Source organism: Neovison vison, chromosome 5 (assembly GCF_020171115.1).
Source record: "Neovison vison isolate M4711 chromosome 5, ASM_NN_V1, whole genome shotgun sequence".
In the NCBI taxonomy this organism is placed as follows: domain Eukaryota; kingdom Metazoa; phylum Chordata; class Mammalia; order Carnivora; family Mustelidae; genus Neogale; species Neogale vison.
In genome coordinates, this window is record NC_058095.1 from 14,601,344 (window position 1) to 14,616,757 (window position 15,414).

Consider the following 15,414-nt stretch of genomic DNA (forward strand, 5'->3'; position numbering starts at 1 on the left):
AATGGGCTTTGGAGTTACATGAACACAGGTTAGGCCACAGAGTGAGAAGAAGACCTGAACAGGGAAGTGTGGGTTCAGAATCTTAGGGAATTGCTCCAGACATGGATATGGAACCTGCCATCGTTTCCCTTGGATTGTACTGCTGCTCTGCCAGATGGTAAACTCCTTGAAGGCTCCTTTATAGACCTTGGAGCTCTAGTGCCTTATGAATGACAGGACCCCTCTTCTGTGTTTCTGTAGGATAAAAGACTGGGGGTGGGGTTGAAATGAGTGAACTAGTAGATGGGCCATGGAAGTGTCAGCCAACAGGAAGAGGTGTGACACAGGGAGTGCCTGGAAGAGCTTGATAAATCCTTCATGTCTGTGCCAACCTTCTTGAGTAATGTGGGACTGTGATCCGGTGACTTACCGCATTTTATAAGGTTAGTACCCTCAAGATTTCTGCCTGCAGGGCACGAATGGCCCTGGCACTGACCACAGGTACTGGGGGGATGGAGCACCCCTGAAGTTTAAAAAGAGAGCTTCAGAGGGGTGGCCAGTCAGAGGTCCCTCGGGTGAGGGGTCTTGGAAAGCAGAAGCCCTTGTACTGGGGTGTGTTCTGTAGCCATATTTCACCACAAGTGATTTACTAAACCTGCCCATGAAGTTTGGGTGTGTTCTGCTCATACTCGGCTCTAAACCAGCTAAGAAGCACTGGTCTAACACAGTTTAAGTTAAAACACCGAAGACGCCTCACCTGGGGTATGTACACAGATTGTCTGCATTTGGTGTATCAAATATTTCATGTTAGGGGAGGGTTCTTTTCCTTTCTAGATGAGCTTTACACCAATCAGAATAGCACACCTTCCTATTCTTTCTGTAAGCTGCAAGGGCAACAAACAAGCACATGAAGAAGGTTCTGGTTTTGTGGCTCTCTGTGCATGAATGTGCCCTTGGGCTTCTCTCTGCTGCCTCAGCCCCACCTTGGCCCATTCCCCGACTCTGCTTTCTCCGGCAGCATGGGCCAACAGGTCTTCAAGCACCTCAAATTATCTTTAGTCTCAGGACCTTTGCATAGGCTGTTTCCTCTGCCCAGGCTATTCTTCCCTTCCTTCCCCTCCTTGCTATAGATCTTAGTTCAAATCTCACTCCTTTCGGAAGATCTTCGCCACTGTAATCCCGGGCACCCCCAGCGTGAGACCAGAGCAGCTTCTGCTAGGCTCTCATGGTTCCCCCGTGTGCCCTTTTCACAGACTCCCTGCAGCTTATCATTCTGCTTGTGTGATTGTTTGACTACGGTGGCCCCTTATTAGACTGTAAAGTCCGCCAGGGCAGGCATAGATCTGTTGTGATTAGATGCTGTTGGCTTACGTAGTTCTTGATTAGTTGTCATAGTAATAACGGGCCCTCGGGGCACCTGGGTGGCTCAGTGGGTTAAAGCCTCTGCCTTTGGCTCAGGTCATGATCCCAGGGTGTTGGGATCAAGCCCCACGTTGGGCTCTCTGCTCAGTGGAGAGCCTGCCCCCCACTCCCCCCTCTGCCTGCCTCTCTGCCTGCTTGTGATCTCTATCTGTCAAATAAATAAATTAAAAAAAAAAATAACGGGCCCTCACCCGGTGCTTGCTGCATACTAGACCCTGTTCTAAGAACTTGGGGTATGCTGAACCTCCCAACAGCCCTTTGAAGTAGGTATTATTACTGTCCCCATTTCCGGATGAGAAAACCGAGGCACAGAGAGCTGTCTGGGGACGATCTGGCTCCGGAGTCTGCCCTTCTAACAGCCACACTGCCAGGCACTACCTTGAAGAGTAACAAATGGAAGTTGAATTCTCAAGCATCATCAGGGAACGGAGGGTACGACATGAGTGAGTTTCCAGGTAATTCAAATACAGTCCCTGAACTTGAAATGTACAGTTTGGTGAAAGTCTCTTCAGCAGTTCTATTCTCCCCCCTGCTTAAATACCACCAGCCAAACATATTTTAACCTTTTCTTAATTATTCAGATTGTTAGCACCAGTGCGCGTCTCCTCCCTGTCTGCCCATGAGGGTAAATGCGGAGCAGTTGAGCTTTGAGACAGAGTGGATAGTCAGGTTTTTGAGTGTGTTTACTTTCCGATGGCGTCTTTGGCCACCACCAGTTTCGTTAATACAGTGATCTTCCCTAGTGTTTACATAACTCTTGCCTTTAACATTCTTAACATTTATTTTGCTTTCTTAGCATTTAAAGAGATGTTGCTGTTCCTCAGTTTTCAAAAGAAAGAACAGATTTGGGAGCTTCGCCACCTTGTCCCACAATGCAAATGCTCTCATGAGCCACTTTATTGACCTAAGAAATCGGCAGTAAGATTGGATGACCTCCCGACGAGGCAGAAGCCTGACCAGCATGACGACTTTGGGAGGAGAGGCCTCTGGGAAAACAGAGCGTGATGGCAGCCGAGCGGCACTGTCCTCCCACCCCATGCCAGACGGTCATATTTCCGTTCTCAGGAGGGAGTTTTAGACTCCTTAGTGTCTGGAAGGTTTTCTACCTTGACCCCAAAGGCCTGGTTAACTCCCTGTCGGCAATGCTCTCCTGCTTCTGTTCTCTGCCCACCGCTCCATAAACTGGAGAAAGCAGCCCTGCTCCATCGGGCCAGTCCCCTTGCTTTGCTCTGGTTTCTCAGCCCTGGGTCTTCAAACCTCTACTTTGTAGACTTGGTTGTGCCAACAGTCTTCCATCAGTTTCCTTAGAATTGCATGCGGTTGTATACATTTGCCTCTCAGAGGAGCCTGGGACATAGAGACCTGGGCTGAAATTACGGAAATCTGGTGGCATCAGATTTTTTTTTTTTTCCACATGAAAAAGTCAATATTTCAGATCTGCATTTCCTTCCCTTTTCTGTGAGCCTCGTGTTCCTGCTAAGTGCAGCAGTCACGGCTTACTGCCTGAGGCCTGTCAGTATATGTTTGGTCATTAAAATGGTTCTCGCTGTTCAAAGGAGTTGTCCCATGCTGATCAGTAATGTGTGTTTCCTTGGCACTGGCATTAAAAGAAATGACTCGCTTCATCAAAGGATTTGGCAGTGGCTACTGTGTCATCATCACCATCATCATCACGTTCAAAGAGTTTTGTTTTTTTTTTTTTTTAAGCCATTGGAACTGGGTTGGATAAATGTGTATCGCAGGAATTTTTTTATGGTGGCCGAGGCTGTGGCCTTTCATTTTTTCTGGTGTTATTCTCATCCACTTAGATCTACAGTGGGATCTTGGGAATTTTTATCCAGAACATTTTCTAAAGACCCCACCCACCCCGTCTAATTTGCAGTGCCTTTTGGTATGTTGGGTGTCTGTGTAGAATCCACAAATTACATTTTGGTCTCCTCCAAGAGCTCCTGCCCCCCATCAGAGGAGGATGCTTGCTGATCTTCTTCTGCCCTGGCCGAATTCAAAGGGGAGCTCCAGGCCTGAAATAATTTAGGCTTATGGTTGTATGAGAGCCATGATTTTAAAGTAGTGAAATTATAGTGTAGTATAGTGAGCCAAGGCCCAGACGGAGAGGCGGAGACCTTGGTTCCAGTCCTACGTCTACGGTTAACCATCTCTGGTGCCTTGGGCAAGTCACTTCACTTCTCCAGGCCTTGACTTCCTCTCTCTTTTTCATCTCCAAAATGGCCTGTCGCAGAAGCCGGAAATAGTCCCTGCTGTTTGATCTGTGTCATACAGAGCCATATGGCTTCAATGCCTGTCAGGCTAATTGGAGAGAAGAACGGGGTGTGGCTCACTGGGCCGGTAGGGAGGTCTTATTCCTCAAATGTACTTGTTGCAACAGTGGGGATTCTGTCTAGGGGAAGACCGACTGGCCAGGTATCTCTCTCAACTAGAGGTGGCGTTTCATAGTGTTTAACTTCTATTATAAAGCTTGGCAACATCTGGCAAGCTTAGGTGGCAATTAGGTCATAAATATAGTTGTTTGTAGATCATTTTTATTCCACTAAAGCACTTACCCACTTTTTGCTTGGCCCCAGCAAAAGAAATCTCTAGCCAATGGAAAAGGTGAAATTGACAGTTTGAAATCAGTTGCAGTTATTAGGAGAGAAAAATTTGGTATCTAATGGAGTCCTGCCCCCCCCACCCCCTCTTGGAGTTTTTGAAGGGGGACTTCTTCACAATACGTTTAACTGCACCTGAGTTGCAAGCTCCAATAGATGGAATCAGGCTTTCTGTGAGGCTGGTAGTTCCCCACTGTGCTGGCGGTTGACGGCGGACTGTTCGTAGTGTAGTTCCATTTCCCATGCTGTTCCATTAAGGTAAGTGAGCCTCACAGGGCTCTCAGTTTTTTGTTTTGTTGTTGTTTTTAAAGATTTTATTTATTTGACAGAGAGAGATCACAAGTGGACAGAGAGGCAAGCAGAGAGAGAGAGAGAGAGAGAGGAGGAAGCAGGCTCCCTGTGGAGCAGAGAGCCCGATGTGGGACTCAATCCCAGGACCCTGAGATCATGACCTGAGCTGAAGGCAGAGGCTTTAACCCACTGAGCCACCCAGGTTCCCCCAGGGCTCTCAGTCTTTACAAGATCCCAATTGCTGCTGTTTCCCTTTGGCAAAGGCAACTAAATAATAGTGGCAACACCTGTATTCTGAATCTCAGCCACTAAATAATTGTGAAACCTTGGGTTTTAGTTTTCATGTCCATAAAATGCTTCAGGGGCTGTGGGGATTTGATAGCACCCGAAACAATGAGGGCTTGTTCCCTTGGCCATGGTGTGCCACAAGGTTTCCCGTAGCACCCTTCATGCCCAAATGTATTTCCCCCTCCCGTGGTGTCAGTATAAGCGGACGGCAGAGCGACCATGAAGACAAACAGAAGTGTCAGCTCCTGGAACTCAGGCACTTGGCCTGGGGCCCCAGAACCTGTTTGGGGGGAATATTCACCTGTTGTAAAAGTAACCTGTCTTTGGGTTCGGGAACAAGCGGACTTGGGAGGAACCTTTTATGACAACCATTAGAAGAGTAGCCTAAACTGAAGAATTGTAACTGTCTTGGGTGGTGGTTAATTACACCACACACAAGAATTGCCACAAATGCAGCCTTAACTCTCTTAGCCGCTCAGTTTGGAAACCACACAGGGCTGTTCGGTTAGGCCTTGCCCTTTTCTGCATCCCAACCAGACACTTGACTCCCATCCAAAGCAAATGTCATGGTTACCTTTATTGACTTAATATCAGGAAACATAATAGCCAGTAGTCCGGTTAGAAGGAACTATCGAGCTGATGGATTATTGCTGACCTACCCCTGCAGCTCAGCAAAGTAGAATAGGGTGAGGAATGATTCTGCAGTAGACAGAGATCACTAAAACCAGACACAGTTAAACCGGCAAATCTCTTAATATCCCTAATGTCTCAATTCTGTTCTTCGTCTTTATCCCAAGGCAGCAGGCAGGAGACTAAACACAGTGAGTTTTGTGTGTCAGTTGGTACCCTTGGCTATATATGGAAGTCTCCATGTTTGGAAAGGAGCACTTTACTGTTGGATCAGAAATGTAAGTGAGATGGAGGTTGGGGAACAGAGTATGATTCGAATAAAAATCTTTGTCTGTCTCTCTGATCAGGCTTTTACATATGATACCTTCACAGGTAGACCTTTGGGATCTGCTAGTTTAGCCCCCTCTTCCTGATTTATAAGAGGCTTAAACTCCTGAGGACTTTTTTTTTTTTTTGGTCAATAAGAGATCTTTATGAATGGGCGTGTGCTGGCAGTTACTGGGCACTGATTTCAGTCTTCTGCTTTGATGAATTCTTGATAGTTTTTTGGCAGTCATCTGCATGGTCTTCTACAATGTGATCAGTGGCTCTATTAGGTACTTTTATAAAGCAACCAGAACTGCAAATAGCCAGGCTTTGTTGAAGTTTATAGTCTGAAGTAAATGATATTGCTGTAAACAGAATTATAGATACAAATGCCCTTTTTCTTGAATATTGTTCAGTGCCTGCCAGGGGACCATGTTACAGAATACTATTTTAAGGTATTTTGTGCTGGGGGCGCCTGGGTGGTTCAGTGGGTTAAGCCTCTGCCTTCAGCTCAGGTCATGGTCTCAGGGTCCTGGGATCAAGCCCTGCTTAGGGCTCTCTGCTCAGCAGGGAGCCTGCTTCCTGCCCACCCTCCAGCCTGCCTCTCTGCCTACTTGTGATCTCTCTGTCAGATAAATAAAAAAATCTTAAAGAAAAAAAAAAAGTACTTTGTGCTGAATTGACCTATTACCACACACAGGTTGGCGTGTGTGTGTATACGTGTGCTCGCCTGTGTGCATGAGTAAAGCCCCTAAGGGTGGTGTCTTATTATGGCATGCCAGAAAGTGTCTTACTGATCTCTTATAAAATCAGTTCATCCGTCCTGTAGCTTTCAGCTAATTATGACCAGCAGAATAATCCGGTCTGTTAGCCACTACCCCTCTCCTCTGCCTTCTCCATCAGAGGCCACCTCCTGTACTCCATCCACACAAGCAGTCTCTCTTCCCTCCTTTGGCATTGTACATCCCCCACAGAGAAGGCCCTTCTCATCTCTGATCATTGTTGCTAAGATTAATAATTGTAAACTCTGATTCCGTAGCACATGCTAATCCATTCAAAATCCATTATTCTGCATGTGGGGACATGCAGTTTTCACTGTTCTCAAGATCGCATGTATCCTTAAGTAGTAAGACAAAACACCACGGAAATCTTTCTTATCTAATCCTTCCCATGCTTGGAGACTTGTTTTACATCTTACCTATAAAACTGTAATGTGTATGTATTATCCCAACCAAAATGAGCTCGTAAGTCACTTTACCTTCACTTTGCCTCTGTTGCCAGTGCCCAGTGGGTTTGAGGCCTGGCAAGGAGCCACTGCACTGCATAAGGCAGACCGGTTGTAGATGGGAGGTGGTAGGTTCCAGGAATTTAGGTACATGCTATCTTGTGTAATAATATTTTATTGGCAGCATGCCAGTATCCTTACTCGAGTAACGCAAGTATTGTACTTTTAGTTTGGAGGAATTATTTTCTTAGCCTGAAAAAAAGAAACTAAAGCTGGGATTATGCAATGTAAAAATAATCCAATGAAGATGGAGGAAAAATTAGTTAAAAAAAATAATAATAATAAAAAAAATGCCTCTCAACAGTTTATTGGTCTATCTCAATGGTGTATCCTGGAAATTGGTGTGGTACTTCTAAAAGAAAAAAAAATCATGATGTTATTTGCTGGATCATTATATTCTAATATTATTGTGCAGACTGTGGTCTGCTGGAGCGCAGGTAGGAAGTAGAGAAGATTCAGAGAAAAGATTGTAACTATTTTTACTGTTTCTGCTTATCTGACTAAGCTACTGCTACAGTGTTGTCATACGGATTGAACTTGGGCTTGACTTGATTGATGGGCACACCACCTGAGAAGGATGTGGCTCCCTTGTTCATGGTGGTGGGTCTTCTCACCTCTTTTTCGGGGGAGTGGGTCCTCACCAGTGTTGTAAACAGAACCAGCACTACCACACTTACCAAGCGTAGATGACTTTGGAAAACTGGTAGGAGACACGTGTGCGTGGCACCACTCCTTCCCACTGACTTCAAGATGAAAAGTCTGTGCTATTTTTATTAACTTATTTCTGACCCTTGTTGTTAGGTAGTCAGTGTGTGGCCTGTTTCTTGAAATGTGTACCTGAAACTTAAGTACTGTATTTCTTTGGAAAATGCAGCATTTCTGTAAACCCTGATGGGGACCACTGGGTTCTCCCGTGTTCTAAATCTTGGAGGAGCTGGCGTGTGCTTCCTTGCTCTTCTTCCTTGGCGGGGGCCAGAGGGTAAGTGAAAAGGAGTAGCCACCTCAGTGGTAGACACAGCGCCCAAAATGAAACCAAGCCCTGGGCTTTACTGGTTGCTTTCCAGGCACTGGTGAAGTGCCTCCTTGCCTGACCAGTCCCAAGTACTAGTTCAAAAATGGGGGTGGGGCAGGTGTGGGAGAAGTGGTTTCCTCTGTTTTTATGCTGCTTCAACAGATCCAATCTCTGGTGTCCAATTCTCTTTATTGAAGATATTTTTTCTTTCCTTTTTTTTTTTTTTTAAAGATTTTATTTATTTGAGAGAGAGAGCATGTGCACATGCCCAAGTGGGATGTGGGGGAGCACAGAGGGAGAAGCAGACTCCCCGCTAAGCAGGGAGCCCAACGTGGGGCTCCAGCCCAGGACTCTGGGATCATGATCTGAGCCAAAGACACACACTGAATCAACTGGGCCACCCAGGCACCCCTGAAGACATTTTCTAAACAAAGTTATTTCAGAACTCATTTTAGGAAAGATTTTTTTTCTTACCTGAAATATAAGGTGTTGAATTAATAAATGCAAGAGCAACTAACAGTCAGCTGAGTTTAAAATATCAGAATGAAATTCTCATTTTAACCATCTCTAAGCTGTTGGTAGTTGCTTCCACGTCTTGGCAGAAAGGCAGAAAGAGTGGTGTGTTTTATGAAGTGGTGTAGATGCTAAGCTTTGCTTTACCATCAGAACCTTGAACATGAGGATGCAGTTCCAGTACTGCCTTTGTTTTCCCAGGAGAAAGGCTCTTGTTGAAGTCCTGGCCGAGCAGGGCTGCCGTGAGGGCAGTTCTACCATCACTGAATGAACCTATGTGAAATAAGTGGGTTGTACTAGCTAGCAACCTTTTGCTCAGCATCCTCTACCCCGAACTGCCCGGCTTTGTTCATTGTTCACAGCATTGTTATGTCGGGGTCCCCTCCTGGGAGAGAGCGAGTGGGGTCAGACTTGGGTGAGGACCAGCTGGCTCATGGGTGTTCAGTGTTAGGTTAGACTTGGTTACCCGCCACCAGTGTTCTCCCTTCCACGGTGACACTGTGATTACTTCTTAGAAGCAGCCATCAAAGCCAGGAGTACATCTCCCGCTCGCTGGAAAAATGAGTCAGATTCCAGGTAGTCAGCTTAAAGCCAGTCTGCAGAATCAGCATTTTGTTTACATTTTCAGGCTCTCCATAAATGAGCATGTGTAACCGTAGGGCCTCCGGTCATTTCTTCCATCGTAGAGAGAAGGGAGCCCTGGTGGCTACAATGGCTGGGTGAGCTAATGTGCAAGGTCATTATTGTAAAGCAGCATTTTTAGACGTCCAGGTACAAATGGTTCTCAGCTGTGCTCAGTATCCCAGAAGGCATCTGGAAGCTTATTTAATTCACCTTAGTAATAGCAACTGCCTCCGGAGGCAGGCATTTTCACGCTTTCAAAAATGCTGGGGGAGAAAAGCCAGAAATGTTGTCATGTTAATTTGCCATATGAGAGAATAACACTGTTCACAGTGGCTCCCCGAACATTCTAATTGGAAACCATCAGCAGCCTCCAAAGAAGAGAGAAGCCTGTTGTGACAGGGTTTGTGACGTCAGTGTGGACACTGATTAACTGTCAGTGCTCTCAGTTGCTAAATTCAACTTCTAGCCAAACCTGGTATTTTTGAGATTTTCAGAGGACTCTGTTAGTTATGTGATTAGTGTTTTATTTCGATTCACCAACCAACCATAGACAATTGCTCTTCCTGTGGTTTCCAAGATGCTCAGACAAGGCAGGTGGCTTTTGTTTCCACACTAGTAATGAAGCAGCACTGATAGGTTTTAGTAAATATTGACCCATTTGAATATTAATATTGTGATAAGATATATTTGGGGGCATTCAGTCCATTAAAATTGTACTATAGGCTTTAATAACAATGACAGAACTCATCCGTTCCTGGATACGAACTGTCTTACCCAGGGACCTCTTTGTTTCTAAACTTTTGTTTCTGTATTGTGGACGTTAATGATCAAAGGTGGCCGAGTTGTCTGAGAATCCTAATATGGAAAGCGCTTCATCTGGAACTTACAGGCTTGCTCAAGCTCCTTTAAATTTGAGTTTCTCTCCCACCTGCTCACTGGGCCATCTCCTTTCTATTTTACAAAAAATTCATTGCTGATTACACAATCGTATTATAGAAAATTTAAGAAAATACAGGAGAAAAAAGTGTTCCTATAATTTTTTAAATTTCCTTCATCTTCATATGTATAATTTTTTTTTTCATAGGGGCGTGTGTGTTTGTCTTGGGTTGTGAGGGACAGAAATCTAGTTCCAAGAAATGTCAGCAAAGGGGGAATTTCTCATGAGGTTCTGTGAGCCCAAGGACAGGAAGTTGGCCTGAGGAAGGGTAGAAGCCTGAGCACTCACTCTGTCTGTCAGCTGTGTTTCTTCTCAGGCTTCTTTCCCCATTTCAGTCTTTGTCTCTCTCCCACCCAGCAAACATTCACAGAAATCGCCCGAGTTTAGTTTCTTACCAGCTGAGCGGTCCACAGAGCTCAATACAATTCTTGTGTCATCCTGAGACCTACTTACAAAATGCCTGTTCTCGAGGGAATTTTTGACAGGTGGAGGGGGACTCAGCAGGCCTTTCTACCTCTTGGTCCCCAGATGTGCACACATTCTTCCCTTTTGAGTTATTCAGTCTCTAGACTGCCCCCATCTGACACGATCCTGCTGTCCCCCATCAGCTGCAAAGCCATTCCACCTTCTCCGTGGGAGATTCACCTTCAGTCTCGCTGAGCGACAGCACGCAGTGGTCTTGTCTTCGGGCCACTGTTCTACAAGCCCGTATGCTCTGGGCGATGTGCGTTTCGGGTGTGAGCGGGTGCAGATGAAGCTTCTCACCGTCTATACCCTGTAGGCTAAAAGGATTTCATCCCCAAAACACTGGACTCCCTGCTAGGGTAGGCACCACCCTTGCTGAGGCTTCTGTTTTCCCAGCCAGGTAAAAAGTAGACACCTCAGGGCGCCTGGGTGGCTCAGTGGGTTAAAGCCTCTGCCTTCGGCTCAGGTCAGATCCCGGGGTCCTGGGATCGAGCCCCACGTTGGGCTCTCTGCTCAGCGGGGAGCCTGCTTCCTCCTCTCTCTGCCTGCCTTTCTGCTTACTTGTAATCTCTGTCTGTCAAATAAATAAATAAAATCTTAAAAAAAAAAAAAAAAGCAGACACCTCTTCCCTCACACCGAGGATAGACTGAGCCAGCAGTGGGCAAGGTTGCTCTGGGTTCTCCCATTCCAGGTGAGTGGCCCTGGCTCTGCTTGAAGGAAAGGTAGAGCCTCTTCACCTCTAGGCCAGGAGCCGGCAAGGGAGGACAGTGTAGCAGCTGCTTCAGCCCCTCTGCTGGCGGGTCTCCACTGTGGAGAAGGAGTGCAGGGACCCGGTGTTTGTCCTGCCATCTCGGGCTGTTTTGGAGACAGACATGGGGCTTTCCTTCTTAAGTGCCATCCTGGTTCTTACCAAGAGTGCGCAGGTGTTTTGGGGTCAGGCTGCTGTGCACAAGTAAACCCCCAGTCTTGTTGTTTAGTGCTAAAAGCCAGTCATACTCCTGTATTTTGAAATTTTTGTGCCCAAATCCAAACTCTCACAGTATAAGCGAGTTATGTCGGCCCATTTTTAATTGAAGACCCCCAGGAACCGGATAATTTTTGGGACAGTGTGCTGACAAAGAGAAAATCTTACTATATAAGGTGGCATGGCTGAATGGGCCCAGACCTCAAAGGGCTGTTGTCCCAGGAAACCTTACCAGCCATCCCCTGTACATGTGTGCATTGCATGTGTGTATATGCGTGTGCGTTCACACACAGCTGCTTCCGTGGAGACTGTGTGGGGGAGGGTCCAGTTCTTAGCCAAGCCAAGAGGATAAGCAGACCAAAAAAATCTGCCCAGTATAATCGTCACCACAGTGTACATTAAATCTTGAATTCTATATTTTTCACATGAAGACTGATAGAAACATTTTTCTGCGTTGCTGTAAATTTTCCGAAGTGCTGTTTTAATGATTGCATAATATTCCATTGAGTGTATGTGTCATAATTTATTTCAGTCATTAAGATCTTGGAAATTCAGATCTTTCCAGTTTTTGTGTTTGTAAATGGGATACAACGAGCGCCGTGGGGCACACAGCTTTTTCCACAAATGAAAACCATTCAGGATGTAAAATAGAATCATAGGATCAAAAATCTGAGCACTTTTGTGCTTTCCAGAAAGAGTGCACCAACTTCTAATTTTCATTGCCACCAACAATGGATGAGAAAGTAAATTTCACCACCTTTGGCTCTTTTCTGTAAAGAGAGTGCGTGTTTTAACTCATTAAGCATAAAAAGTACATTTTTATTTAAATTATATTTTGATTTAAATTATATTTTGATTATAAGTGAAGAACAATTTGGGTTATGTTTTTCATACATTTTATAACCTTCTTTGAAATCTTGTTGTTTTCGTGTTACATAAATTTTTTATAAAATGAGAGCTGTTTTTTCCTATTTTGCTTTAAACACTTTGCCCTAATATTTCGCCTTTTTCTAATTCTGTAAGTGCATGTGGGTATATGTGGTATGTTGGCATTCTTCTCTACCATGGAGCTTTGCAGGACGACCAGGTTTTAGAAGGTGAAGTATAACCAAGAGAAGGAATTTCATTAGAAAGCTGAGCATACTTTCTTCCCATTTCAGTGGGGGCTACCCGTGGATTATTTCAGAATCCTTGTCTTTGTCCTATCAGGTTATAAACCTGTCTGTCTGCAGGAAGGATTGCTGCTTAGATAGCATAAAGCGACCTGGGGTCTAGTGCTGACTTGGCTGCTGTCTAGACATGTGCCCTTGGACGTAGGCTCTGTAACCGCATTGTCTTCGTCTGTGAGGTGCCGGATTTTAGAAGGAAAACTTCTGGGGTGTCCCCGGGGGTTCTGTGTGTGGTTGTGCATGCCGAAGACGAAGAATCCTATTGAACACGAAGATTCTTCTACATTTCATTGCAGATTTTGGGAAGTCCCAGCACAGTGACGCTTCCTGAAACCTTGTTGTTTGTGTCAACTCTGGATGGAAGTTTGCATGCTGTCAGCAAGAGGACAGGCTCGATCAAATGGACTTTAAAAGAAGGTAATTTTGGCTTTGGACCTTGGGTGACATGGGCATTTGCTCAGCTGCTTTCTGAGGAAACCTATTCCAAAAAAAGAGAAGAATAGTTACACATCTTTAATAAAATTAAAAAGGATAGTGGCATCAAGGAGAAGAGAGGGAATTATACTCAGAGGGTACGTTTACAGCTTGAATGCGGATCATTCACCAAATGCATCAATTGAAGAGGCAAGATTTATCTTTTTTTTTTTCCTTTCTAGATTTCATGTTTAAGTAGCTCTAGGCTTTTCTAGTAATAGTTCTGGCTGATAGGTCTTTCACAAAGGCATGCTACATTAAATTTTTTAAAGTTCTATCTAATGATTAGAATCTTGTAATCATAATTACAAGAACTATCTTCTGTAACCTCATATTACTCTTTTGTTTTTATAGAGGCTGAAATCCTCGAGGGCTATAAAATTTGACATTCTTCCAAGTTAGCCACTTTATTGGGTCTTAACGTTGAGGGAAGTGAAAGACTGAGCTTGCTTCTCATTCAATCTGCCGTGCCTCCTTTTTTATGATCTTGTCTTCCTGGTGATAGTTAGCAGAGTGGAGTCCTACGGCTGGGAAATGGTATTTGATTTCCAAAGCAATCTTCCTGGATAAAGCCATGCAAATCCAAGGATTTGGGGCTTTCAGAGTCATCTCTATTATTCTGTCCAGTAATAATTCTGATTTGGCTGTAGATTAGGGTCTGACCAGCATGCTCTCTTTCGTCACTGCTCAGTGACGTGACTCATTATTTTCATGAGCACAGCGAGTGTTTTTCCTTTGATAATAAAATGTTCCAAAACAGTGTTTTAAATGGAAAAAAATTGGCATATGTCAGAAGGTCACACACCATTTTACCAGTTCGACAGCAAACCTAGTTGCCACCCAGAGATGATGGCAGCTGGGTTACCACAGACCACCTGCCTCACCTGTCTGGCTCCTGCTGGGCTCAGCAGGAACCCCAGGCAGCTGAAAGGACCTGAGCTCTCAGGAGGGGGTGGCCACGGGGAGACTATGGAGCCGGCCTTTGGCATTGCATTACAGGCTCCCAGAATATGTTATCCGTACTTTCTCTCCTTCCTATTTGAGCCTTTTAATGTTTTTAGTTTTGATTTTTATTAAAATAATTTTTTTTAAACTTATTCATTTGAGAGCAAGCATGTGCGAGAGCATGAGCAGGGAGGGTGAGAAGCAGACCCCCTGCTGAGCAGGGAGCCCTCCTTGGGGCTCCATCCCAGAACCCCAGGATCATGACCCGAGCGGAAGGTGGGCGCTTCACTGCTAAACCAGCTGAGCCTCCCCAGTGGCCCACCTTTTAAGGTGTTTTGTTTTTTTTTTCTTTTTAAGATTTATTTATCTATTTGACAGAAATCACAAGGAGGCAGAGAGGCAGGCAGAGAGAGGAGGAAGCAGGCTCCCTGCTGAGCAGAGAGCCAGATGCGGGGCTCAATCCCAGGACCCTGAGATCATGACCTGAGCCGAAGGCAGAGGCTTTAACCCACTGAGCCACCCAGGCGTCCCCCTTTTAACGTTTTTAAAACAAAAGGACTGTTCTTTAAATTTTCACAATTTCTGATTTTGTCCAAAGGCGAATTCAACAAATCCTCAACAGAAGAATTGAGATAAACATTTTTACTGTTGAATATTAGGGCTGGGCCCTCAGTCTCAGCGTTCCCAGGCAGGGCATTTTTGGCCCAAGCTACTTAATTCTTGTGCTTTGTTTCTCCCTGCATGTATTGTTTTAAATTGATCTTGTCGAAGTCTTCGTTTCTACAAGTAGCCTTGGCTGTATCTGGCAAAACTGTGTCTCACCTTGTTTGTTACTTAGACAAACATAAAAATCCATCTCTTCTTTCCTATACTTTATTTCTAATTTTTCTAAAAGGTTTTATTTATTTATTTGACAGAGAGCACAAGCAAGGGGAGCAGCAGGGAGCCCAGTGTGGGGCTGGATCCCAGGACCCCAGGATCATGACCTGAGCTAAAGGCAGCCGCTTAACCAACTGTGCCACCCAGGCGCCCCTCTTCTCTCCCATACTGTAGAACTTAAAGAATTGTTCTCTCTTTTACTTAATTAATGAGGGTTCAGAGAATCTAGTCTGTGAAGGATACTTTGTAGGGCACTGAGAATAAACAGCCCGTCCTTGTCCTCAAGGAGCCCGCAGCCTGATAGGGAGAAATGACAGGTGCCATAGCTCCAGCACAGACCCAGGGTTTCTAAGGGAGGTGGTAGGGACTTCGAGGCCTGCAAAAGGGGCCGCAGGTCTGGGGTGTAGGAACAGGTCCTGTCTGAGAGGAGCTTAAGGACAGAAGTGATGGGAGAGAAGCTGGAGGGGATGTTGACCCCTATGGTAGCATCGAGGCTTTTGTGAGGCTTTTGTATTTGAATGAGCAGGAAGCTGGGACCATTAATGTGAAAGCAGGTGAGTGACTCAACAGGTTTAAACCTTTAATCCTGCAGTGGAGTGTGGGAGTGTGGGCTGGCGACAGGAA

The 15,414-nt window shown here is 45.2% G+C and overlaps 1 protein-coding gene across 1 annotated transcript in view; it reads left to right on the forward strand.

Moving 5' to 3' along the window:
* ERN1 (endoplasmic reticulum to nucleus signaling 1) overlaps positions 1-15,414 on the forward strand; it is a 77,821-nt gene that overhangs the window by 12,225 nt on the left and 50,182 nt on the right. The window contains exon 2 of the mRNA XM_044247636.1: positions 12,789-12,909. Within this exon, the coding sequence (XP_044103571.1) occupies positions 12,789-12,909 (121 nt within the window). The remainder of the gene's footprint in view (positions 1-12,788; positions 12,910-15,414) is intronic.